The following is a 25,220-nucleotide window of genomic DNA, read 5'->3' on the forward strand; positions in this document are numbered from 1 at the left end:
CCATGATCTGAGAAGACTGTAAAATTCGAAACATGGAATGATACTTCCGATATGAGTTCCGGCGCGAGCCAGAGCAGGGGGCGACATTAAGTAAGTCCGCGGTGGCCGGCGTGCATGTTCATGAGGAAGACGATGGAGCTCATCGTCTGAGCGAAAACCAGCACCGGCTAATAATCTTTTCCACGCCTTCTTTTCCTTGGGTCACGACGATTGAGATAGAGAGGTGTCCCACCCCCGCAATCGCTCATTGCAGGATCAAATAGAGGACCCAGTCCAAGAGCCACGTGACCATCAGGGCTTGCCATAGTAGAAACCCTAATCCGATCCACACAACTTCCTTCCTCGTCGAGCTTTCCTTCACCGTCACCTTATCGCCTCAATACCGTCACCATGCCTCGCGAAATCTCCGATATCAAGCAGTTCATTGAGATCTGCCGCCGCAAGGACGCCTCGTGTACGTGACCCGTTTTTACGACCGAAAATAGAGAATTGGTGGACTGACACGCCTTTAGCCGCCCGGATCAAGCGCAACCGCAAGTCCCAGCAGATCAAGTTCAAGGTCCGCTGCGAGCGCTTCGTCTACACCCTGGCCCTGACCGACTCCGCCAAGGCCGACAAGCTCAAGCAGAGCCTTCCCCCTTGTACGTCATGACAACCGCTATACGCTGCAAATCTTCCGGGTCCGACTGTGGGAGCCTGGAGGGTCCCAGCATACGCCATTGAATGCCTCGAGCGAACACTAACAATCTTCGAACAGCCCTCAAGGTCGTTGACGTCTCCAAGGGTACCAAGAAGTCCCTGTAAATTCGATAATGGAATGAACGGATCGGAGTGCGACGCGATTGGTCGATGAGGACCAACTGTTTCAGGGATACATGGACATGATCTCTCTGCGAGCCGACACGGGGACAGACTCTTCGCGTCTACCGCCATATCTCGGTCAGACGACTCGCATTTTCATCACGCACTCGAGGAATGTCTTTGTCGGAGCTTCCTGTCTACAATGAAAAAAACAGTTGAAACATTTTTACTGGTATCCTCTTATGAGGTTCCTTTACCCTATTCATTATGGGACCCAAAATCATTCCCGGCATACTGTTTTGTTTCCATTCAACTGTAGTCTTCCGACTTGAAGTTCGACCCACTCGTTACATCTGTCAAAGGCTTGACGGGAGAAGCTTCCAGTAGACAAAGCTCATGAGACGTATGTCTCTGATAATCCCATTCTCCCTATTTTCAGGATGGTATGGTCTCATGTACCCGAGCTACCAGACAATGCTCATTGTAGACCACTTTTTTACACACTATTTGATCTCCTTCCCATACTCGGTTTCGGGCTCTTCTGACACAACCACTGACTTTGTTGACAATGATCAAGTCGTCAAAGGCATTGGGAGCCCCCTCTCGACATCTCTTGGCTCTCTCTACAAAAGGAGACAAGATGCCTTCCCGGTTCAGGCATAGATTGTTAGTAAAGTTCCAAGACTTAGACCATGTCGATTCAGATCAATTCCCAATCCCTCCAGAGTAATGAATCTGATGATTCTATGGGTTTGACTACAAATACGCATACAGCCTCAGCCTCATTACCTGAGCATCCCTACTCAGCAACTGATTGGATTAAGTCATGGTCACTAGGATTATTTGACCTCCTGCCAAGCGAGATTCTCGACATGATCCTCAGTGGCCTCTCTACGGGAGATAACAGTGGGAAATTAACCCATCAAGACTTCTGCGCTCTACGCCAACTCAGACACGTCAATGACGCAGGATCCTGGGTTGTGAACAGGCATATCAATCGCCCGATGTTGTCATCATGTTTCGAGAATCAAATCGCCGCTGTCACAGCTGAAGAATACCGAATCGCAGAATACCCACTGCTTTACGCTGAGATACTGGAAACGTACCCTCTCATGCATCCACTAAATGAATATAGCCTCATCGAACAGGCCATTCGAGACGATTGCATCGAATGCTTTGAGCTGTTATCCAACAACACTGAAAATCGCTCCCTTTGCGCTCGCGCATGTAACGAACGCGGCTGGAGCTTTGTTGCCATCGCCACCTGCTCACACTCGTTCCGTATCCTCGAGACCTTTTGTGCGAAAAACCCGTACGGGCCACCTATTGAGCTCCTCAAATCGCCCGCTAACCATAACTGTGCACACATGAGCCCTTTGGATATCATGGCGGAACGGCATGATCTATACTTCTTTCAACATCTGATGGATGTGGTAGTGCCTTACCTCCGGCCTCTTGGTCTCCAGAATCTGGTCAGAGATGGACTGAGTACAAGAAGTCGGCTCGAAATCTGCCAATTTGCCACACCTGACCTAGTGGTGCAGCTTGCAAAACTGGGTGTTCACCTTTGTGATACGGTGACTCGAGAGTCTAGTGCATGGAACGCTGGCGTCTCAAATGGTCCTGAATTCCTAGAGTATTTATACGAGAAATGTCCACAAAGAATTGATGGAGCCCCTGTGGACAGAGAAAGCCCGTTGTTCATTGCCGTGGAAGCTGACAGGCTAGATTGTGTCGAATGGCTGCTACATCACGGTGCTTATGTCCATGCCTCATCCTACGATGGTCCCCGTCGTGCCCCAATCCATCGCGCCGCACTTAAAAGCACCGAAGAGAGCGAGAAAATCCTTAAATTACTTCTCTCAGCCCCGGGCCTCGGCCACCCGCCTAATTTTACCACGCTGGATACCAATACTACAGGTAGGCTATTCAGGTCTCTCATTGAAGGCCTTATATTCACCTGTGGCCTTGAAGATGTACAGAGCGAGATTGACGTTGATGAGTACATTCCTTGGGCTCGAGCCCATCAAGAACGTGCTATCCGGAAGTGTGAACTCATCTGGAATGTGACTGATACTATTCGTCTTGTGGAGCCTGTTGATTTTGACTTGGCGTGGCATGACGACGCTGTGAGACTGGCTAGGGAGAATGGCTTTGAGAGACTTGCTAGAGCTTTGGAGAGGGCTCTGACGCATGGCTTCAATCGTTCGCCCCTGAAAAAGTCTAGTGACTTCTTTTGACAAGACGATTAAATCCACAATATACCTCTGGTTATCGTCTTCTTTGCTAGGATGGTATCTTCTCGGTTGGAGAGGCTTTGACTCCCATGCGCGTTTTTCTCTTACTGATCTGCCCTTTTGAACCCTACTGCTTCCTTTCATTTGTGCCTGCTTTTAGTTTGATAGACTTATGCGCAAGCCAGAACCTTGATTTGATGTTGATCTTAAGCAGCTTCATGTAGTCTCAACACAGCAATCTGTACAAAAAGCCGGATTTCGGACGCGGATAGAGTCATCAATTGAGAGCTGTCAACTTCACAACCACTCCACAATAAGTTTCAGAGATAAGACATCAGTGGATGTACTAGCAACAGGCACAGATCATCTCATGTTGAAAGAGCGAGACTGAAACAAAATGTCGCAGCTTGAGAAACAGTTAAATAGTTGAAAGTTGTTAACATCGACCTGGTATACAACAACCGGAGTTCATCTTTGTGTCTGCAGCTGAATCATCACCGAATGCTGCCAAATCTCAATCGCTCTGACATGTCAATTCTCAATGATCACGCTGAACAGAAAGTGAAAGTATCCACGAATCATCAAGTTCCTGAAACTAGCCGTGGCGATCACTTCTCTTCATGCCACGGGAAGTGGGAATTAACTCCGACTCCGTGGTGCTTGGCACGTCGTATCCTGCTTGGCATCGTTTCATTTAGCCAGTCGAACAAGGTTGTCATTCGCAAGTATATACTGTCGGCCCGTTGCCCCGATGTGAATTGTAGGAATCTGCTTTCCCTGCGGTAGCCATCGCTCACATTCGCAAAGGGCCTGTCTCTGAATAGTAATATTGAAGGGAATAGGATCATTGTCAAGATGCCTCTCATAGTTCTAATCGTGGCGGACCCCCTTCAGGGACGTGGCCACAGAAGTACAGGATGTGGACCATAGACCCACAGCCTAAATGTATGAAACTTATGGAATTTCAACTTCATACCTACAAGGGTCTGGATAATATCCATGAGACCATTCCAGTCGCAGAACGGAGCTCGGTGAAAGGTCATGGAAGACGAATTATAGTCCACACTTCATCTGAATATCATCGGAAAGTTATAAGAGGCAGCTCAAGTTCGCCGATGTTGAGCACGAACAGACTCTATAATCTGATCCATCTACCACAATGTCTTTCTCCAAGCTTGCAACCCTTTCCACCCTCCTAGTCTCAGCCTCGATGGTTGCAGGCCACGGCTATGTCTCCAGCATCGTCGCTAACGGCCAGAAGTAAGCCCCTTTCATCGCACGAGCCCAACATCATACTGAGCTTTGTCTCCAGTTATACCGGTTATATCGTGAACGAGTACGCCTACCAATCCAACCCACCCAAAAGCGTTGGCTGGGCCACAACAGCCACCGACCTTGGCTTCGAAGATGGTACTGAATACCAATCTCCCAACATCATCTGCCACCGCGACGGCACCAACGCCGCCCTCTCCGCAACTGTCTCTGCTGGGTCCGACATCGACATCCAATGGACGACCTGGCCAGACTCTCACCACGGACCCGTCATCACTTACCTCGCCTCCTGCAATGGTGACTGCAGCACAGTCGACAAGACCAAGCTTGAATTTTTCAAGATTGACGCTGTCGGTCTTATGGATGACTCGAGTGTTCCTGGGACTTGGGCCACAGATAAGTTGATCGCTGCTGGGAACCGGTGGACGGTCACGATCCCGAGTTCTATTGCAGCGGGCAACTATGTTATGCGACATGAGATCATTGCCTTGCATTCGGCTGGTACGAAGGATGGGGCGCAGAACTATCCTCAATGTTTGAATCTCAAGGTTACTGGGGATGGGAGCGATGTTCCTGAAGGCACGCTGGGCGAGAAGCTGTATACTGACACCGATGCGGGCATTCTGGTGAACATCTATACCACCATTTCGAACTATGTTATGCCTGGTCCGGCTTTGTTCAGTAGCTAAGCGTTTAGTCTAGTATGAAAGTTGACACGGACTGTCCTTTTTCTTTTTTCTTAGGTTGCAATCCAGTTCTGCTCTGTTTTTCTGGAAAACATTCTCTTCTATAGTTGATCTAGCGCGAATTGCATTTGCTCTCAAAAGCACCCCATCTCGACTTTATATATCCTAATTATTCCTTCCGCTCATAAGCAACTTCTTTATATCCCTCAACCCCCGCCTCTTTCATAGCCTCCTCCACCCCCAAATGCGCTCTCCTCAACTCGAACTCGCCGAAGAAATTCGGCTCCTTTTCAATTTTCACAAATCCAAGTCCCTCAAACAGCCTCAGGCTCCTCTCATTCTCCTTTCCAATCTTCACACTCAAACACGCAAACTTCTTCCCCTCTCCTCCAACTTGCCCTTCATCTCTACGTCAAGACTCCCCACAAACTCCTCACAGATCAACTCTTGCCGCTCGGCAATGTACTTCATAAATGCCAACAGCGCGGCTTTTCCAAACCCACGACGCTGGTTGCTCTTCTCGGCGATCATAAGCTCGATCTCGCCGACGATTTCAGGCGGCGAGAGACCGTCTGCACCGTCGTCGATGCGGAGGAAGAGATTGATATCTCCGATCATGTTGGAAGGAGAGTCGCTTTCAATATTGAGTTGGGCTGTGGATATGGGTTGGCAGGCGATGAAGGTTAGTTTGTCTGCATCGAGGCGCCAGCTACGTTGCATGGAGTATTCTTCTTCAATGGAGAGGGGCTCTGAGGCTGTCGCTTCTTGAATTTCCTATTACAGGGTTAGATTGTGGGTTTGGGGGAGGGTTTGTATCACATTTGGTGGAGAACTTACCTCGTCTTGCATCCATTCGTGGTAGCGTGGGACGTGCCATGTTGAGTAGGGGACTAGGAGGACTTTGGAGGTTGAGATGGCTGGTTGGAATAATGATTTTAGTATCATTCAGCTAATTCCTTCTGTATCTATTGGTCCAGGGACAGAGTGCATTAATTTGCAAATGTGGGATTGGGAGGCGTACCGGTCTCGGCGTTGAGAAGCATAGTGACGAATAGCCAAAACAGGGACTTGATGTTCCTGGAAATGTACAAAGTGCAGCTTGTGCAATTCTCCAACGAGCTCAATTATCACCAAGACTGTTGTATTTGTCTTGTGTCTCGTAGAGAATGTACAATGGCACGAGGTCGCTGTCCCGCCGCCGATTTTGCTAAACTGTGGGGCTTGGCATCGGCCGAATCTACGTGCTGCTCTACATTTCACGAACATAGCCCTCGACAATTTCTGAAAGGAGCTCGAGAATGTAGTCTGAGTTCATATCATTAATTCACTAGTGATGAAATGCTATTTTGTCAACGCTTCACTTTTTCTCTTCTTGCCCAGCAAAAGTACCAAATCGTATCACCTCAACATCAAGAGTCTCGGTGTCGACAAGAACCAATTCTCCGGTTTCCATAAACTTGGGAATTGATACCAGACGTACACGAGCCGCCGTACTACCAGGGCTATCGGTCATCTCGGTATCACCTCCATCAAGGCGGAGAGGAATCTCGCTCTCAATCACAGTGGTTTTGAAGCTGGGTTGGTTGCCAGCGAAGAAGATATGCGGACAGGATTCAAGTACAAATGGGTCAACTATTTGAAAGGGGTATGACCCTGCATATACTGTTAGCGGGTAAGATTCTTAGGAAAGAGTTTAAAATGCTTACAGATCGTATCAGGGGCAGTGGGGACGCCGCACCGCCATCGCAGCATGGCTTCCATGATCTGTAGCCGAGCCCCCGAGTCATCTCTTTTTGTGACAAGGCTGCTGTCTTCACCAGGGAAATCCAAGTACCGGAGCACATCGTCGACGTTTTGGCCACTGCAACCCCACACACGCCACCCTTCCACGTCGCCCTCCCATGGATTAGTGACACTGTCAAACCAGCCCGGCTCTTGCTTATCATCGCCGGATGGCGGAGGCGCACAGTATGCGCGAGACTGCGGGAACATGGCGCGGTGAATGCCTTGCTGGGGAAGAGAAAAGTTTGCTGGGTCTTTGTCACCTGGCATGAGTGTCACGGGAATACTGGGAAGGATTTCCGCAAGGAAGTTGTCGAGTGTTGTGATGGGAGATGCATTGTATGCTGAGGCATCGTAGCCGTACTTCTTCGGTGCAAGCTTCTTCTTTCCGGCAGCGTCAGAGCCCGCCGACGCTGCTTCTGTGTTGATGCTGGCTCCGAGAGAGTTACCCGCGATGATGAGACGAGTGATCTTGGATGCATTCGTAGAAGGGCTGTTTTCTTCGCTTTCTGAGAAGCCGGTGTATCCCAGAAGATAATCTGTGAGCAGTTCCAGTGCGACTGTGTCACCCGATGTCCCGGTGATGCCCAGTCCACTGACGAACGCAATCTTGCCGCCTTCCTTTGAAGACGCATCCGCTCCATTTTGTTTCGTGTCTGCTCCCTCTCTCTCCCACCTTTGAGGCTGCGGGGGTAGATCCGGAACTTTAATGTCGAGCACCTCGAACTCACCATCCGAGTTCTCGGTTCCCAAAGCCGCGACGATAGCACCCGTGGCCAGCTGTACGGATGTGAGCATTGCACCAGTCAGGCGGAGGCGACCTGATTCGTCCTCCATCATGACCACGGTAGCAGATGGGTTCGAAGGATCGACGTACGTGCGGCGCGGAGGAGGTGCGGTTGTGAAGTTCTGGCGAAATTAGAGGAAACTCAATCAGTCAATGGGGAAAGTACCGACCTCTTTAGTCAAGTCGTCCAGAATGTTAGGCTTCAAAGGCATATCCATGTAGATCGTGCCGGCTACCCAGCACAGCTCACCCTGTCGCACATCGAGTACTCGGTCTACGCGCCGCGCATTCTCGCCTGCAATCTGAATCGCAGCCCAGTCAGATAAAATCCAAGCTCCAGGAAAGTCCAATGGCAGAACTCTTACGCTGAATCCATCCCAAGCCGCCGCAGCAACTTGTTCGACAGCCGGCTTCAGTTTCGCGAGGCGCAAGAAGTACATGTCACCATATTGCTGCTGGTAGTGTCGTTCACTTCCCATAGGCAGCCGGAAGGTGTGAAGGGGATTGTATGACGAGGGTGTTCGGTAGGAGGGTTCGTATTCCTCGTTGCTAATCCAGATGAAGCGCTCAATTGTCAGCTTAAGCTTGATCGCCATGAAAAGGTCTCGGGCGGCTCGCGCAACGACCGGATAGGTAGCAGCTTTACATACCTAGGAGGCCGTAAGAAACCATAATTTTGATCCGATGCCATTTTTCAGAACGGATCGGGCGATCCTTGAGCAGTGGAGGAGTTGGGTGGAAGACGGAAGCAACTATTTGACGCGAAGCCCCACGCGAGGCGCGTCTAAATTACATTCCCGCTTTGGGACGAACTCCTCAGGCAGGGTCCTGAAGTCGGAAATCTCAGCCTTCAAAGCTTATGTATGTGAGATTGTACGATTTCTTTCACTAGCAACAAGGCAGTTCTGAGGCTGTCAGGATACTCAGTCTCAATACGCCGTAGATGTACACATGGAATACGCCCAGTTGCCAGGAGCTTCTTCCCATAGCCCTCTTAGAATCTTCGAACATTCTTTCCCTTCATAGGCTAGGCAGATCACTTCTGGTCTTGTGTTATATTAAAGGTATCCGAGCTTTTCGGAAAGTTCCCTGATTTATAAATCGGCTGTATAGAAGCAAATCGCACGGGGTCCAATAGCTAATATCCTTTCGCGTAAATTGAAGTCGATATCCTTGAACACCCAATATATCTCGGGAGATATTACTCTACATTGCAGAGTAGACTTGTGCAACATGGGAAAGGCCATGGAGATATCTACTGTAAGCTCGCACCCGAGAATCCTGCAAGAGACCTCACTAGTTGGTGTCTAGGCAGTGCATGCGCCCGCGTACGAACAAGCATCCATCGCATGTGGTGAGAACCAATTCGGCTATATGGAGGGAAACAAGGCCAAGTCAACAAATTCAGCCATGCGATATAGCCCGTGAACTAAATGCCATGAATTTGGCCAATCATTGCTGGTAGAGCTAATGTATAAAAGTATGCGGCGTTCATAAAGCGACAGCGGCGATGCCTCGGTCCGGCGCAGAGCTTCCCCGCATTCTTCAACCAGCACAAGTATAGATTCCAGATTGCGAAGCTCTCCAATGCTTTAAGCATTGCTCGACCCTAGAGCCCGCTCATCTGATCCGTGACATTCATTTACACAAGATCCATCTACCGTAATTCTTCCACAAAGCTCTATCTTGTATCCTCGACCACCAACATGTCTCTCCACACACCCCTCTGCGCCCTGCTCAAAATTCAACACCCAGTCCTCCTGGCAGGCATGGCCCGCGCCTCTGGCGCCGAGCTAGCCGCTGCAGTCTCAAATGCAGGTGGTCTCGGCACAGTCGGCGGCCTGGGTTACACACCACAACAACTATCCGAGATGCTGACGGAGCTCAAAGCACTCCTCAAAGATCCTTCACTGCCCTTCGGAGTGGACCTGGCACTTCCTCAAGTCGGCAATGGAGCCCGTGCTACAAACCACGACTACACACATGGCCAGCTAGACGAGCTGGTCGAAGTTGCCATTTCGCACGGTGCGAAGCTATTCGTCTCTGCTGTCGGTGTGCCGCCTGAGAAAACTATCAAGCGGCTCCATGAGGCTGGCCTTCTTGTGATGAATATGGTAGGGGCGCCGAAGCATGCGGAGAAGGCGTTCCAGCGGGGCGTGGATATTGTATGTGCGCAGGGTGGCGAAGGGGGTGGACATACTGGGGAGATTCCGTTCTCGGTTCTGATTCCTGCTGTTGTGGATGTGGCGAAAAAGTACAAGAGTCCGTTGACCGGATTGCCGGCGCAAGTTGTTGCTGCTGGTGGCGTGAATGATGGACGCAGTTTGGCTGCATCGTTGATGTTGGGGGCATCGGGTGTGTGGGTTGGGACACGGTTTGTGGCTTCGGTGGAGAGCGGTGCGAGCCGGCTTCACAAGGAGGCTGTCGTGGGTGCGAAGTTTGGTGAGACGCAGCGGACGCTGGTTGTTTCTGGGCGGCCGCTACGGATGCTGCCGAATGATTATATCAAAGAGTGGGAAAGCCGGCCGGCTGATATCAAGTCGTTGACGGATAAGGGGATTGTGCCGATGATGGATGATTTGGAGAAGGAGAAAGATGTGGATATGCCTTTCTTGATGGGTGATGTGTCGGCTGCTGTTAACGAGATTAAGCCTGCTGGTGATATTGTGAAGGAGATGGTACAGCAGGCTGTCGAAGTCTTACGGGTGGGCAACAGCTTCATTAAGGCAAATGGCTCGAGTAAACTTTAGTACTACAAGCGATAATTCACCCGAGGGGACGCGTCGATACAAGGGTTTATCCTTAGGTATTTAATATGACACAGCTGTACGTGTACAGAAAAAAATTGAACTGAAAACAAATCCATGGTGAACTGTAGACGTAGACGAAGTGACCAAATCTTGGAGAGAAACATGACTTGACATCCGAGGTACGATCCAAAGCAACGATTGATGTCCCTGCAAGAGTAGTCAGGTAATAAGCCGTAGTCATACTGTCCATCATGTAATCGAGGTGGCTTTCCCGGCCAGACCGAGAGTGTTTTCACAGAAGAGTAAGGCCGTTGGACGCGTCGTCACATCGGAATTGCATGAAATTGGGTAAAAAATGAAAACGTCAATTAATGAACCCCATTGAGAACGGCATTCTTAGAGGCCCGGGCCTCCAGCAGATTCGGAGGCGGAGGGGGGTCCAAAGACAGGTCGCTCAGTAGGGCCAGCATGAGGGATGCCGCGATCGGTGTCGTCGAGGTCACCGTCTTCACTCAACTCGTCTTCATCCTCGTAATCATCGTCATATTCGCTCTCAGTGCCTTCGTCGTCGTTGTCGAGATGATCGTCGCCTTCAGCGAGACCTTCACCACGTCCCTGAGCCTGCATTCGGCGGCACAGGGCTTCGAGGTGTTGACATTTGCGTTGCCAACTCTCCAATTCCTCTTTGTTTTTCGTGCGTTCTGCCGCCATCTCGAAAATGTTTCGATTGGTTTGCTCGTGCTTGCGGGTGAGGGTGTTATTTTCCTTCTCCAAACGCTTGGTCTTTTTGGACATTTCTTCCATTTCCTTGCGGAATGTTAGGAACAGCTCATTGCTGTTGTTCAAAGTATCCTCCACCTGTGAAGTTTGTTAGCCACCCACAGAATGGAAAAATCTCAGTACAAGACGTACCTGCTTGAATTTTTCCACATAGATATTGAGCTGACTGCGTAGCTCTGCTTCGGTGTGGGAGAAGGTGGAGACTTGGGCGCTCAAAGCACGTCCTCGGGTGGTCTCACTCTCTGCCGTTCGGCGCTGTTCCTCGTATTTGAATGTCAGGCTTTGGATTTCGGAGTCCTTGCTGCGAAGAAGAGCTTTATAGTGCAGTTCACGGGTATCGAACTGCTCGCTAATGGTCTTCAACTTGACACGGAGCCTTGAGCACGGAAGTTAGCAAACATGGCGCAAATCAATACATGCATCCACGACAATAGAGCCATGTGAATGGCAACGAGGGTGCGAACGCGAGGGGTGAGAGTTGAGAGTGCGTGGCTTACGCTTCATCCAATTCCATATCCGCCTTCTCGTTGCGAGGGTTTCCTTTCGAGTTCATGACGTCTTGGATGTCGTACAAGAGGCAGTCGAGACGTTCGTTGACGATAAGACGAGCTTTACTCTCTGTGTCTTCGAGCTTTTTATTTTCATCCTGAGCAGGTCAGCACTGCGTTTCGCGTGGAACTGCCCGCACCTGTGCCTGTGCCTTACCTTCACTTTCTTGTTTTCCTTTGTCAATTCCCGACACAATTTCTCAAGCTTATCCTTCATCGTGACCGTCTTGTTGAGTTCCGACTTTCCCTTCTCCTGGTCCTTCTGCAGTTGGTCGGCTCGCTTCTTGCTTTTGGCATAATCCCGGTCCAGCTTCTTCATGTCGGCCAATAACTCAGTATACTTCTTGTGGACGGTTTCCAGGCGGGTCATAGGCGATTCGATGTTGTTCAGGAGCTGATTGAGATCTCGAGTAGCTTTCTTCACCTCACGTTCTAGATCATCAGGGTCATGTTAGTCGCAATTCAGAGTGCATACATCACGCGATACGCTTGTTGAGCCGGGAAACCCCCGCCACATGCCACAAGGATTGCCTGCACGCACCGATCTCTTGTTCTTGATCTTTCTCGCCGGCCGCATCCTGCTCCAGCTGCGAGATCTTGGCAGCCAACAGTTTGGATGTCTCGTTCGGATCGGCCGCTTTCTTCCCCTTGTTCTTCTTCGCCATCGTTGTTGACGACATGATGCGCAAGTCTTCAACCTCTCATACGTCTTTCTCCAACTCGATATGCGGCCGTGGTGGTCGCGTGTGTTGTCCCAGATGTCGAAAATTTGTGACCGACGTTGTGGCAGTCACGTACGCATGGGCCGAACTCAATCGGGCAAAGGGCGAACGTATCTGGATCCCAGAGGCTCGGCGGGCTCAGCAAGAAGATCACCTCTGGGGTCGATGGAGAATGCGCTTCTTGAACAGGCGGGTGCACTTTTGTACAGTTCCTTCTTCGACTCAGAACTCGACGAGGGGGTCCTTAGTCATCGAACCAACCGCCGTCAAATCTTCCTCTTAACCACCGCAAGACTCGAGCGAATACTCAAATTCGATCTGAACTTTGCGTTACACGACAGTGGATCTGATCACAGCGGAGTTCCACTTGTCCGCAAGTTCCTTCTACAGAGTCACGAGGGTAGGAGCGATGACATAAGCTGTGTTCTCGGTCCGATCTTTCTGCTGCTTTCTTTTCCGACACTCCGAACATCACTTCTCTCCTTTTCAGCTTTGGGTTCTTGTGCTTATTGGGTTGACGGCTTGCGATGAACATTTTTGAGCTCGCTTAACTTTTCGACACGATGTTACGCTCTACGATGGGCTTGGGCAAGACCCGAGTCCCGGTTTTGCGCCAGCCGGCATACAGTCGCCTCTCCGCGTCGAGCTCTACGATCCTACGGACACGAACCACCGTACGGGCGGCTTCGACCGTGACCGACATTGAAAGTTTCCCTGGAATTGGCGAAAAGCTTCACGGCTTCACTGTTCGCGAAAAGAAGCACGTACCGGAGCTGCACTTGACCGCGGTGCGGTTGACTCACGACAAGACCGACGCGGACTATTTGCATGTCGCAAGAGACGACAAGAACAATGTCTTCGGTATCGGATTTAAGACAAACCCGCCCGATGCCACTGGTGTGCCCCATATTCTGGAGCATACTACCCTCTGTGGCAGTGAGAAGTACGCACAATTCTACCAAGATTTGTCATTGCGCAGCTAACATCTATGTTAAAAGATATCCAATTCGCGATCCCTTCTTCAAGATGCTCCCGCGCTCTCTTTCCAACTTTATGAACGCCTTTACCTCTTCCGACCACACTACCTACCCATTCGCCACTACCAACTCGCAAGATTTCCAAAACCTTCTATCCGTCTACCTTGATGCCACCTTACATCCACTTCTCAAGGAAGAGGATTTCCGGCAGGAAGGATGGAGATTGGGCCCTGAGGATCCTCGCGCTTTGAAGGCGGCTCCCGGTGAGCCCGAGCAAAAGGCCAAGCTGGACGACATCGTCTTCAAGGGCGTTGTCTACAACGAGATGAAGGGCCAGATCTCGGACGCCAACTACCTTTACTATATCAAGTTCAAAGAGAACATAATTCCGGCTCTGAACAACTCAGGAGGCGACCCTGAGTATATCACAGACCTCACACACAAACAGCTCACCGACTTCTCGAGGCGTAATTACCACCCCAGCAACTCGAAGATCTTGACCTACGGTGATATGCCCCTCGAGCGTCACCTGGAGCAGATCGGAGCAGTTTTGGATGGATTCAACAAGGGCCAGGTTGATACCGATGTGAAGATGCCGCTGGATCTCAGCAAGGGACCTTTGAATGTTACAGTTCCTGGCCCTATCGACACATTCGCGAGCGAAGATAAGCAGCACAAGACCTCAACTTCTTGGTACATGGGTGACTCAACCGATGTTGTGGAAACATTCTCTGTCGGAATCATCTCCTCTTTGCTCCTTGACGGATACGGCTCTCCCATGTATCGGGCTCTTATTGAGAGCGGCCTTGGCTCTTCCTTCACTCCCAACACCGGCCTTGATGCCTCCGGAAAGGTTCCGGTTTTCTCTGTCGGTGTTACCGGCATCGGCGAAGCGGAAGCTCCCACAGTAAAATCCGTTGTTCAAGATGCTTTCCGGGAGTCTGTATCGACTGGCTTCAGCGAGGAGAAGGTGCGTGGCTTCCTTCACCAGCTGGAGCTTTCGCTGCGTCACAAGACTGCGAACTTCGGAATTGGAGTGATGGAGAAGACCATCTCTTCCTGGTTCAACGGATCCAACCCGATGAAGGAGCTGGCCTGGAATGACGTTATCGAGGAATTCAAGAGGAGGTATGAGAAGCCCGGATATCTCGAGTCACTGGTGGAGAAGTACCTCCTTAACGACCAATGCATGACGTTCACAATGGTTGGTTCTCCTACATTCAACAAGGATTTGGATAAGGCGGAAGCTGTGCGCAGAGAAACCAAGCTCTCCCAGCTTATTGAGCAGCACGGATCTGTCGAAAGCGCTGTCGCCAAGTTGAGTGAAGAGGAGCTGCAGCTGCTCAAGGTGCAAGAGGACGCCCATAACGCAGATTTGAGCTGCCTTCCGACGTTGCGCGTGAAGGATATCTCAAGAGAGAAGGAGCGTAAGCCTGTGCGTGAAATCAGGCTCGATGACGTTGACGTCCTATGGAGAGAGGCCCCGACCAACGGGTTGACCTACTTCCAAGCTGTCAACGCCTTTGAGGACCTTCCAGACGAACTCCGACTTTTGATGCCATTGTTCAACGACTGTGTCATGCGCCTGGGTACCGCCAACAAGACCATGGAGCAGTGGGAGGATCTCATCAAGCTGAAGACCGGAGGCATTACGACCTCCTCTTTCCTTGTGTCCTCACCTACCCACTTGGACCAGTTCAAAGAAGGAATGAACTTCTCTGGATACGCCTTGGACAAGAATATCCCTGAAATGCTTGAGATGCTGTCAACTCTTGTCATGGAAACGGATTTCTCCAGCCCTGCCGCACCGGCTATGATCCAAGAGCTTTTGAAGCTGACCACCAACGGAGCGCTGGATAGTGTCGCAGGAACCGGCCACCGCTATGCTGTCAATGCCGCAGCGGCTAGCCTCTCTCGCGTCTTCTGGATCCAAGAGCAGCAGTCCGGACTTGAGCAGTTGCAAGCCACTGCAAACCTTCTTCGGGATGCCGAGACATCCCCCGAGCGTCTCCAGGAGTTGATTGAGAAGCTTCGTCTCATCCAGTCGTTTGCCATCTCCAAGTCTTCTAATCTCCGTATTCGCATGGTCTGCGAGCCGGAGAGCGCTGCTCGCAACGAGTCTGTCCTGCAGAAATGGATGGCGGGTCTGCCCCAGGTCCGATCGCCCTCCGGACTTGCTGCCGCATCCCCATTCAAATCGATCGAGAAGGCTTTCTATGACCTCCCTTACAAGGTCTACTACTCCGGTCAGGCTACCCAGACTGTCCCTTTCGTCGACCCCTCCAGTGCTCCACTCACGGTACTGTCCCAGCTTCTGACTCACAACTACTTGCACCCTGAGATTCGCGAGAAAGGCGGTGCTTACGGCGCAGGAGCCAGCAACGGACCCCTCAAGGGGATATTCACTTTCATGAGTTACCGTGATCCCAACCCGATGAACACTCTCAAGGTCTTCCAAAACAGCGGGGTTTTCGCTAGAGATCGTGTCTGGTCCGAGCGAGAGATTGAAGAAGCTAAGCTCGGCATCTTCCAAGGCCTCGACGCACCCGTGAGTGTGGACGATGAGGGCGCTCGCTATTTCCTGAGCGGTGTCACTCACGAGATGGATCAGCGCTGGAGAGAGCAAGTCCTTGACGTGACCGCCAAGGATGTTAACGAGGTCGCTGATCGTTACCTGGTGAACGGCTCGCGCAGGGCAACGTGCGTTCTCGGTGAGAAGAAAGATTGGGCCGGCGCCGACTGGGACATGCGAAAGCTGTCCATGGGCGAAAGCGCCGCCTCCGAGTAAAGGATGCCCTTCATTCTTACCTAGGGGAAGTGCTTCACTTTATACCCTTTTTCATTTCCCCGTGTAATTCTAGCATTTGCATCTGTGATATGACCCGGATTCTTGCATTCCCCTGTACATATATGTATTCTATCTCCGCATCAAGCACCGGTCTCCACTCTCTGTGCCTTTCTCTTTTCCTTAACTTCCCCACGCGCTTCAAGATCTACCGTGCTTCGTGCACCAGAGCTGTTCTCATATTTGCCAACCAGTCTCCTCCCTTGGTTGATAGATATGGTGTCTTTCGGGTTACTGAAGACGCAAGCGCAAGAACAAACTTGCGGGAATGTGAGCCCTCGAGGCACGCTTCCTACCTATGATTCTCGGAACCGCTCTGAACTTTCAGCCTACGCAGAGCGGACTAAAATCATGCGGACAATATTACTGTAGATTTCGACTGTATCTAGCCATCAATGGATCTAATAAGACCTTATAGTTCCTCAATGCATAAAAACAAAGTGTCAAGTGGAGTTAAACCCCGGATCGAAGCGGGCCCGTGTCCCCCCTCACGTGGACTGAGATAAGAAGCGTGTGCTTCACTTCCTCAATGTAACCATCTGCATACACCATGAATAAACGAGACATGATGCTAGGTCCGAGGCCGACCAAGGCCTGTGGTGTGTGCATAGAAAACAACCGTCCCAAATACGAAGCTAACGGAATGTCCAGTCAATTGCCGGCGATTAAAGGCATGCGCGATAAGCATATTCCCAAAGACTCCCGATTAACTTCTTCTAGATGCGCTGTGATGTGTCAGGGGCACCTCCTTGTCGTCGCTGTCGAAGTACACGCACAGCATGTGTTTTCAAGCCCCGGGCTAATGTACGTATTTGGGTACGCAGATTGAGTTGCCAAGGGTTTGTTTACATCCGTTTCTAGGCGTCCGCTCTACACGACATGCGGGATGAGAACCAGGAAACAAATGTGTCGAGACCATCGATGCATGATCATCAGGCGGTTCTGGATCGGTTAGAGAGAATTGAGGCTGCGCTGGGAATTGGAGATGCACCCGATGAAGCTCCCGTGTCTCATGAAGGCATAGATGAAGATGAAGGTGTCCCCTTGCGAGGAGTCTGGAAAGCTGTTGCCCATCTAAGATCGATTACACGGCCGCCCCCGGACGAGAGTATTTGGTCACGACCTATTGTTAAACGACTGTGGAGTTCGTAAGTATCTAATCCCGAATTGCCACCATGAGTTCAAGGTTCTGATATTGAATAGCTTCTTGACTAATTTGCCACTTCTTCACTTCTTGCAAGATCGTGATGCATTTGCCTCGCCAACACCCCTATTGCTTGCATCTATCCTGTACATTTCAGCCCTCCACAACCAGTCCTCTGAGCTAGCAGCAATGGAATCAGGCTACTTTGCAGCGATGTGCAGCACAGTAGCTGGGCTAGTCACTCCATCGTTCCACCCAAGATCTCGCATCACAGAGGTTCATATAGAAGGGCAGGATTCTCCACCGGTCAAAAGACACAAAGCATTCCACAACATTCTCGGCTTGATCATGGCAAGCCTAAGCTCAGAAGCTTACATCGAAGCCACAGGTTCGTGGATTGCTATGGCGTATCGCCTTTGGCTCGATCATTGCCCCTCTGAGCTGGATGATTCTATTACAGATTGGCGAGGCTTGTTTTCTGGCCTTCAAGTAAGAACTGTATATCGTCGAGTGCTTGAAATCCTGATTTGCTAATATCTTCAGGTCATTGATATCGAACACGCTTCAATGCACATGTCCTACCCTCTTCTCCCTCGCCAGCCTCCAACACCAGGTAGTCCGCGTCTTGACAGCTACCAAGGCAACGCTTTCCAGGGACTTGCGGAAATGATGCATTACGGTCTGAGCCACTTTGTCGGCAGAGGCCTGCCGACAATCTGGTGTTCGATAAATACCGAATTCGCTGACAGGGCGCCCATACCTCGAAATTCGTTCACAGAGCATGATTCTGAGGTCATTCGTCTCTGGGCTCGTAAGCTTGACGACTGGCTGGTTAAGTATAATGGTGCCTCTCAGCCTTCTCCGTCCGATCGACAGGGAATCTTAATCTTGCTGCAGTATCATTTGCACAAGCTCTATGTGCTGTCTATCTATCATCCCGCACGAGGATTTGATATCAGTTCAGCGAATATTGGCTCTGTTGAGAGGCATGAATTGCTGGTCTCGGCACGGGCTGTCTTAAGATTGAGGCATAATGATGCTAGCATTTGGTCAAACTGGGATCTGATAGTAGGTCTCGTTATCTACCTAGGCCAGCTACATCTGCTGATTATCTGGCAGATGATCACTTGGGCGGCCATTCTACTCCTTCGCGGCGTTGAAGATGGAATGACACACCAGGACGGTAAGATCTCCCAAATCAGCAGGAGCCACCTTTCTAACTCTTTCTACAGATCTACACCTAATCCAAGCTCACCTCCAAAGTCTGGAGAGAAGCCATCAACCAGCAGCCAGTATTCACACCGTTCTTTCACAACAACTCGAATCTAGCATGCAAGCAATGCACACGCCTCCAGATACAAGCACGGCATTGGCACTCCCAGGCCCCCTGGCAGATGACTCGTGGACACTATTTGACCAGGAAATTATGCCCCTCGCAAACCCACCATGGCTATTTGATGATTGTACCTCGTTCCCAAATCAGAAGCCTTCAAACGAGATACAAATGCAAGGCTTATCTTCGGTTGAGTATGATTCTAGTATCTCGAACAGTGTGCAATATGCATCTCATGTGCAATGGCCCTCCACGGAACAAATACAAAGTGCGTTTCCATCGACGTTGAACAGAATATTCGGGAGTGAGAATTAAAGTCACAGAGATGGCTTGATGTGCCCATTTGGCTGGGTTGAAATGCAAGAGATGCTTCCAGCGCCCCTCAGCGCCTCAAAATTAGACTCTTCTCACAACAAACCTCAATTTGAAGGTCTCCACGCCTTCGTGGTACTTTCTGAAGACATGATCCTGACCGGCCCACGTCTCCATCGTGGACTGAACCTCCCACTTCGACCCAGTCTCTCGACCAACCTGGTCCCAGAATCTCTTCCACGTCTCAGGACTATGGCGATAGTTCTTGGGTGCATTCTCCTTGTCATCTGGATCCACCGGATCCGCATATCCAACCTGTCGCCCAATCACCAGGGATCCGGGCTGAGCAACCAGAAGCCCCACAACACGCTTCGCAATGATGACTTGCTGATCCCAATTGAAGAGATGGAAAAACGAGGCAGCGTTAACAATGTTAATCTTACCAGTCAGCTTCTGGACCAGAGCTGAGTTGTCATCGAAAATGTCTCCCTGGAAGAATTCAGACTTGAGCGTGTCGCGGTCTGCGAATAGATCATAGCCTATTTCGTAGAAATCCTGACGGAGGTCTGAGCTGTAGAGATTCTCAGAGGGAACGCCCTCAAAGACCTGGGTTCAAGATTTAGATTAGGTTATATTGAAGTGCGGGCTTGGCTTACCAATTGGCGCAACTCTTGCCCGATCGCGCATCCCACGTCCAGGAGCTTCTCCCCCGACTTTAGCCGCCGAAGAACCTCAGCGTAGACAGGCGATTGAGGGATACTCAGATCCAGGAACCGGAATGAGCCAATGCAAGGATACGGGAACTGGGCCAGGTCAGCATGCACCTTGACAGGTTCTATGTTTGACTCACCACTGCCCAAGCACGTTCTCTCTTAACACAACTTGGATCAGCAAAGACTATCTCCATGCCGTAGATTCTGATACTTACCATGCCATTGACATGCTGCACCACTTGATCGGATGGGATCCTGCTGTATTTCTCCAGAAGAGTCTTGGCCGGTTCCGGGACCTCCTCGAGATCCGACTCGTACCAGGCTAGGGTCCTGGAGTCCACGCAATTGGCAATCATGGACTGTAGGTCTGTTTCGGATTTTGCCATTTTAAAGGACTCAGTGTAGGATGAAGGACGAGGATGAGACCTGGTGTAAGGTGTGCATCGTGGAGACGTCGAGGAATGAATGGCGGAAGCGGCATCTTAGCCCCCGGTGCTGACGAGTCCCCGCGGTGGGGTGTGGAACCACTTGACAACTACAAACTACATTTTCCCGACAACGGAAGATTGCGTTTATCCTAAAGAAATTCCATATGCCTATGAGTCTAGCTGCCTGAAAATGTGAGGAGTGTATTGATTTATGCTCAATATGATAGGTATGACTTGGCAAAGGCAATAGCGCGGGCATATCTTGCCGATAAAATACACACAACAATGTGACGATTCGCGTCCTGATTTTGATTTGTAGATAACTTTCAGTCAGAATAACAGAATTGATTTGCCCTTACGGCCGAGCAAATAATATCTACATCTAGTCTTTCGCGCAGGGAAGTCTGAGGACTGATGCAAAGCCATCTGCTAAGATTGTCTTTGGAAGCTATGGCGAGAAGAAGTCGCAAAAATTCTCGAAATCCAACGCTGAGACTACTTTGGCGCATAGTGACACTTATAGAGTCCACAGAGATTATCCATACTGTGCAACGTGCAACAAAACCCCAAATTCCCTTCCAAATTGAGGATATTAGAATTGCCGCCTTTGGCTGCGATCTATTTGATTCTGGTGACCTCAAGCTCATCCTATAAATTATTTCAGCAATCGCAACCCGTAGTCCCTCGCCAGCAATACCTACCTCAAATGAACCGGGCATGATCAGCCCCGGAACACCCCAACTCTCAAACTTCTCATTCTGGCGAACATACTCCCGATACGCCGGGGCCCCAGGTCTCATCACATTATCCGCAACGACCAAACTTCCACTTTTCAGCAACTTTAAATCCTCACAGACCTTGAAATCCTGAACATACAGCTCCTCACAGTGATCCAAGAACACAAAATCAACGTCGGTCACCTTTCCCTCCTTCTTCAACCGCTCCAGCGAATCCGCCGCAGGCCCCACCACAACCTTCACAATATCACTCAACCCGGCCAAATCAATCAAATTCATAGCAATAGACGCAATGAGAGGATCGAATTCAAGACTCCAAAGTCTAAGTCCGTCCGCACTCGCCGCCGCTCGACGCATAGCATCCGCAAAGAAGATGGCAGAGTAGCCAACGTACCCTCCGAATTCAACCAAGACCGTAGGTTTCTCCTGCTCAATCATCTGGCGCACTTTCTCACCCTTGTCACTGCCGATGTTGATGAGAAAATCTTGCTTGGCAGCGAATTCGTCCATGACACGACAGATCCCAGATGGCGAGTTGCGGAATTTGTCCAGGTCTGGATGGGCATAGATGTATTTTAGGAGCGTTATCTCGCGACCATCGTGGGACTCAACATCATAGAGGTCGGCAAATGGGAGGAGAGCTGGGTATCTGGTAGTGAGGCCTTCGGGGAAAGACATGGTTGCTGCTATTGCGGGTTGGGGTTGTGTGGATTTGGAAGGTTGGGTTTTGCTCTTAAAAAAAGACGGATATTTGTGGGGGGTGTCTGGCATGAAATAATCTAGTAGAAAGGAAGTATAAGCACTAAGAACAGAGGGATATAGGGTGGTAGCAGTACTTATAGTCTGAGTTGGGGAATTTAGGGCTCTGTGGTTGATCTAACCAGATTGGGCGTGAGGGGCGGAGTTGCGCTTTCTCCGTTGTCTTCTGTTTCATGGCTCTTGTTGTTGTGTTATGAATCGAATGGGGAGCGTGCAATACAATATTGCATGCATATCTCTTTCATTGTCTTAGCTCTTGAGAAGAGCATTGTTAGTCCCGGCACCGTCGAAGGCAAGTCAGTCCCTTTTCCCAGTTCCTTTACTGCAGCTCTCCACGTTACAACCGAGTTCGAGGTTGGCAAGGTCAGAGCTTACGCACGTGCACATTTATTTGCTCACTTAAGTGTCCAAAGATTCAAATCAGCACAAGGAATGGGATAATCTATGAAGCACTTGAGGTCAGTCCTTGTGATCACCCCCAGCTTCATTTTAAAGCCTCTTTGTTTACAGACTTCACGGTGGCTCCATTCATGATTCCAGTACAGTAATTTTCGAAATCAGTTACATATACCTCCACACTCTTTACGAATTAATTCCGGAACAATATTCAAATATGCGCTGATCCTAATTTGGTGATATCGTCGATACCGCGCTTTCCAGACCGCTTTCTAGATTAGCAATGTATTTTATAATACGACTATGAGACCTCGAGAAATGTATTTTACAGGAAACTGCTATACACAACGCTACCTCCATACTCCCCACCTTCCCGACTATCCCCCTTCCCAAGCAACAACCAGGCTTCTTCACCCATCACTCTACGGTATCTAGGATTTGACCACATGGCATCGCTCTAAGGCTTCCCGCCTCAAAGTTTCGTTGCATCCGTAACGTGCTGGAGAGCCAGATCCTTACCGCATCTCAAATGGCTTAGGATGCTGAATGCAGTACTCTGAACATTATCAATATTCGCAGGGTTGCTAATTATTGAGAGCCATCATGCACGGTTATGTACATGCTATTTGATTCAGAGCAACGCATGACACACCTTAAACATGGCCCCAAACCGGCACTATTGACGTCTGCGCTATCTCGGCTAAGACGCTGGAAAAACGCACAGTTTGCTTTCTTGCTTTCGCTCAAGATAGCCTCACGGGGGAAGAAAAGTATCTCACTAAGTTGAAGTTGATCTTTCACAACCCATTGAGCCCATGAACCAGAAGATTCTTGGCCTGTACTTCCTCCGCGCTGTGTTGCAATTCCTCGACATCCCAATTTGCCCAGATAAATCTGCCTCTGAACGCATTTGCACTCTCTGACGTGGCGAGCCAGACACAGAGTGATCCCGGCAAACCTAAATGGAAATTTGTCAGATCCGTGCGGAAGAAGGAGTTGACTAAAGAATCGGAGCCATGAGAGGTGAAACATACCGATATTGTCGGGAGCAGCTATATCACCCGCTTTTGCTTGCATCTCGGTAGCGATAGCGCCTGGGTTGATGTTGAAGACACGTAAGTGAGGATTCTCATGGTGTACGTATTCAACGATCTTTGCCAGACTAAGCTTTGACGCCGAGTAGGCAGCATAACCCGGTATGTACGGAATATGGCCTGCACCTGATCCAATGTTGATCAAAGTGGCGCCCGTTTTGGGCGCCACTTTGAGGAACTCTTGAATTACCGTCAAGCCGCCTTTCACGTTAACTTCGAACGTCCGCCAAAAGTCGTCCAAATCCGAATCGATAACGGATCGATGGGCATCCAGATACCCAGCATTTTGCACAAGAACATCAATTCGTCCAAAGGAATCGATCGCTTGTTGGATCGCAGAGGAGACAGCCTGAGCATCCGTAATGTCTGCGACACAGTACAATACCTTTGTACTGCCTGCAGATCCGGCATTTGTGGTGAGGATTTCCTCCGTAGTTGTCTGCAAATCGTATTCGTTTCTTCCTATCAAAACTATCCCTTCGGCTTTGGCAGTCGCGAACGATTTGGCGATTGCGCAACCAATGCCACGGCCACCACCGGTAATGAAGACCATCTTACCCTCACAGCTCAGCTCAGGATTTGCTTCTGAGATGGCGGCATAGGTGTCGTGATGATATCTAGTCACGAATGAAGGTTTGTAAGTTGTCATTGTCCAAACAACAGGAAGTGCAAAATGATACGTTTGAATGAAGCAATCAACTGAATAGAAAACGTCGAATCAAGGTGGCTTGACTCGAGGGTGACCTCAACTCTGGCTTACATGACCTCAACTCTGGCTTACAAAATCTCAGTAGCTGCTTAATGTGAGATATATAGTTTTTATCCAGCAAGCCCAGAGCTTCCGCAGGCCATGCGGAAGCTTGGTGGGGTGATTCATACCGGATTAGTCAATAAGAGGTCAATCCCTTGGTTTTCCTTCCCCCGAGACCGTGGTTACGCCGGATGTTGCATCGTCTATTATTCACAGATGAGATAGAAGTAGGAGCTTAGTAGCCGGGTGGTCCATCCCGAGTAGGACAACAGATGGTCATTTTCCAAACCATAATCATCATCAGCACCGTGTACGATCGAATGTGGGTGTTTTGAGCATGTGCGGCGGAACGCGGAACTCGGAGTTCCGCCGCCTGTTCCGCCGCAATGGGGATCAGTGACGTCATAGGAAATGTCGTGTGTCGGGTCCGTCACCGCTCGATGTCGGGGCGTGACTCATATAATTTGAAGTTGTTTAGGTGAAAACCGTCACCAGACCGCTATCGGCACAAGGAGCGATGCATTACTGCACATGCCAGTACCACCAACGGAACAGGAGAAGGCGTGCACAACAAATCAGAGAGAATGCCAGTACCGTCATAAGTTCCGCAGGAAACCTACATGGACTCCTCCATCAATGTACAATTTAGCTTTCTGCCACCCTCTCCCTGGAAGCTTTTCAAGTCGGCCGTGGGGTTCGGTGCGACTAAGCGGTGCTTCACCTTTCCATAGGGGTATCTTCACAGGATCACACATTTCCATGACCTCCGGTTGCCAACTTCTCAGCGATTGATATTTCATCTGTAAGCCAACGATGACTGAAAACATCTTGATTCAATTGGCTCATGGCTAGTTCGATTATTCACTGGTACTTTTTTCAGCCAGACGATATGGTGTCAAGTCTAGCATTCATTCGCGGGTTTAGCCATGACATCACAGTCAGGTACAACATCGCTATTTGAGCAGATCCAATTAGGCCTCCTGACTCTACAGAATCAATGGAAAATGTCTGACACACGATGAATTCCGGCACGCAATCGAAGATACTCACGCCAAACACTACATATCAAAGCAACGAAACGATGAACTACTCCAGTCGAAGACCGACCCGAAGGGCAAAGGCGGCTCGGTTGCCCAGCTTTCTCGTTACTTTTTTGATTCACCTTGAAGGACAAGGCTACCGGGCACGATATCAATTCATCGACCGTAATCTTAGCCACGACCGAATGGGTGGAGGGGAAACGGGGTTTGACACAGTTGACGGAAGTATGAAAGTAATGGATCAACGTGAGTGAATGTCTGACGGTCCAGTTGCTTTGAGCTTCGGGGGGGTTATCATTAAGATTTTCCTGTTGGACCTTGGCAAG

General features: G+C 50.0%; 11 protein-coding genes across 11 annotated transcripts; 6 read left to right on the forward strand and 5 right to left on the reverse strand.

Moving 5' to 3' along the window:
* The first annotated feature begins 343 nt into the window (after nucleotides 1-343).
* N7477_001708 (60S ribosomal protein eL38) lies at nucleotides 344-852 on the forward strand. The gene is made up of 3 exons (XM_056963371.1): nucleotides 344-454; nucleotides 513-641; nucleotides 758-852. Exons 1-3 carry the CDS (start codon nucleotides 391-393, stop codon nucleotides 802-804), a joined length of 240 nt encoding a protein of 79 aa, XP_056826290.1. The 5' UTR covers nucleotides 344-390; the 3' UTR covers nucleotides 805-852.
* A 641-nt stretch (nucleotides 853-1,493) lies between these two features.
* N7477_001709 (ankyrin repeat protein) lies at nucleotides 1,494-3,041 on the forward strand (the record flags this gene model as incomplete). Its single annotated transcript, XM_056963372.1, has 1 exon — nucleotides 1,494-3,041. The coding sequence occupies one exon, from the start codon at nucleotides 1,494-1,496 to the stop codon at nucleotides 3,039-3,041; it is 1,548 nt and encodes a 515-aa protein (XP_056826291.1).
* A 1,156-nt stretch (nucleotides 3,042-4,197) lies between these two features.
* Nucleotides 4,198-4,999, forward strand: N7477_001710 (AA9 family lytic polysaccharide monooxygenase; the record flags this gene model as incomplete). The annotated part of the gene is made up of 2 exons (XM_056963373.1): nucleotides 4,198-4,298; nucleotides 4,351-4,999. The coding sequence occupies 2 exons, from the start codon at nucleotides 4,198-4,200 to the stop codon at nucleotides 4,997-4,999; spliced, it is 750 nt and encodes a 249-aa protein (XP_056826292.1).
* A 166-nt stretch (nucleotides 5,000-5,165) lies between these two features.
* On the reverse strand, nucleotides 5,166-8,161 carry N7477_001711 (uncharacterized protein; the record flags this gene model as incomplete). The annotated part of the gene is made up of 9 exons (XM_056963374.1): nucleotides 5,166-5,348; nucleotides 5,408-5,770; nucleotides 5,834-5,913; nucleotides 6,018-6,073; nucleotides 6,250-6,301; nucleotides 6,386-6,649; nucleotides 6,703-7,687; nucleotides 7,736-7,867; nucleotides 7,931-8,161. 9 exons carry the CDS (start codon nucleotides 8,159-8,161, stop codon nucleotides 5,166-5,168), a joined length of 2,346 nt encoding a protein of 781 aa, XP_056826293.1.
* Nucleotides 8,162-9,271: 1,110 nt separating this feature from the next.
* On the forward strand, nucleotides 9,272-10,315 carry N7477_001712 (NAD(P)H-dependent flavin oxidoreductase; the record flags this gene model as incomplete). Its single annotated transcript, XM_056963375.1, has 1 exon — nucleotides 9,272-10,315. The coding sequence occupies one exon, from the start codon at nucleotides 9,272-9,274 to the stop codon at nucleotides 10,313-10,315; it is 1,044 nt and encodes a 347-aa protein (XP_056826294.1).
* Nucleotides 10,316-10,711: 396 nt separating this feature from the next.
* Nucleotides 10,712-12,323, reverse strand: N7477_001713 (taxilin; the record flags this gene model as incomplete). The annotated part of the gene is made up of 5 exons (XM_056963376.1): nucleotides 10,712-11,173; nucleotides 11,228-11,471; nucleotides 11,593-11,741; nucleotides 11,801-12,075; nucleotides 12,185-12,323. The coding sequence occupies 5 exons, from the start codon at nucleotides 12,321-12,323 to the stop codon at nucleotides 10,712-10,714; spliced, it is 1,269 nt and encodes a 422-aa protein (XP_056826295.1).
* A 605-nt stretch (nucleotides 12,324-12,928) lies between these two features.
* cym1 (pitrilysin family metalloprotease cym1) lies at nucleotides 12,929-16,130 on the forward strand (the record flags this gene model as incomplete). Its single annotated transcript, XM_056963377.1, has 2 exons — nucleotides 12,929-13,308; nucleotides 13,364-16,130. The coding sequence occupies 2 exons, from the start codon at nucleotides 12,929-12,931 to the stop codon at nucleotides 16,128-16,130; spliced, it is 3,147 nt and encodes a 1,048-aa protein (XP_056826296.1).
* A 607-nt stretch (nucleotides 16,131-16,737) lies between these two features.
* On the forward strand, nucleotides 16,738-18,979 carry N7477_001715 (fungal specific transcription factor domain-containing protein; the record flags this gene model as incomplete). Its single annotated transcript, XM_056963378.1, has 6 exons — nucleotides 16,738-16,953; nucleotides 17,049-17,335; nucleotides 17,391-17,820; nucleotides 17,875-18,399; nucleotides 18,451-18,514; nucleotides 18,564-18,979. The coding sequence occupies 6 exons, from the start codon at nucleotides 16,738-16,740 to the stop codon at nucleotides 18,977-18,979; spliced, it is 1,938 nt and encodes a 645-aa protein (XP_056826297.1).
* Nucleotides 18,980-19,060: 81 nt separating this feature from the next.
* On the reverse strand, nucleotides 19,061-20,075 carry N7477_001716 (uncharacterized protein; the record flags this gene model as incomplete). The annotated part of the gene is made up of 3 exons (XM_056963379.1): nucleotides 19,061-19,582; nucleotides 19,633-19,779; nucleotides 19,905-20,075. 3 exons carry the CDS (start codon nucleotides 20,073-20,075, stop codon nucleotides 19,061-19,063), a joined length of 840 nt encoding a protein of 279 aa, XP_056826298.1.
* Nucleotides 20,076-20,735: 660 nt separating this feature from the next.
* N7477_001717 (O-methyltransferase) lies at nucleotides 20,736-21,532 on the reverse strand (the record flags this gene model as incomplete). The annotated part of the gene is made up of 2 exons (XM_056963380.1): nucleotides 20,736-20,765; nucleotides 20,819-21,532. 2 exons carry the CDS (start codon nucleotides 21,530-21,532, stop codon nucleotides 20,736-20,738), a joined length of 744 nt encoding a protein of 247 aa, XP_056826299.1.
* Nucleotides 21,533-22,806: 1,274 nt separating this feature from the next.
* On the reverse strand, nucleotides 22,807-23,752 carry N7477_001718 (SDR family oxidoreductase; the record flags this gene model as incomplete). The annotated part of the gene is made up of 2 exons (XM_056963381.1): nucleotides 22,807-22,967; nucleotides 23,044-23,752. The coding sequence occupies 2 exons, from the start codon at nucleotides 23,750-23,752 to the stop codon at nucleotides 22,807-22,809; spliced, it is 870 nt and encodes a 289-aa protein (XP_056826300.1).
* Between the last annotated feature and the right edge of the window lie 1,468 nt (nucleotides 23,753-25,220).

The sequence above is a fragment of the Penicillium maclennaniae genome, assembly GCF_028827695.1.
Source record: "Penicillium maclennaniae strain IBT 15551 chromosome Unknown utg000002l:1.0-2354659.0:1.0-2356205.0, whole genome shotgun sequence".
In the NCBI taxonomy this organism is placed as follows: domain Eukaryota; kingdom Fungi; phylum Ascomycota; class Eurotiomycetes; order Eurotiales; family Aspergillaceae; genus Penicillium; species Penicillium maclennaniae.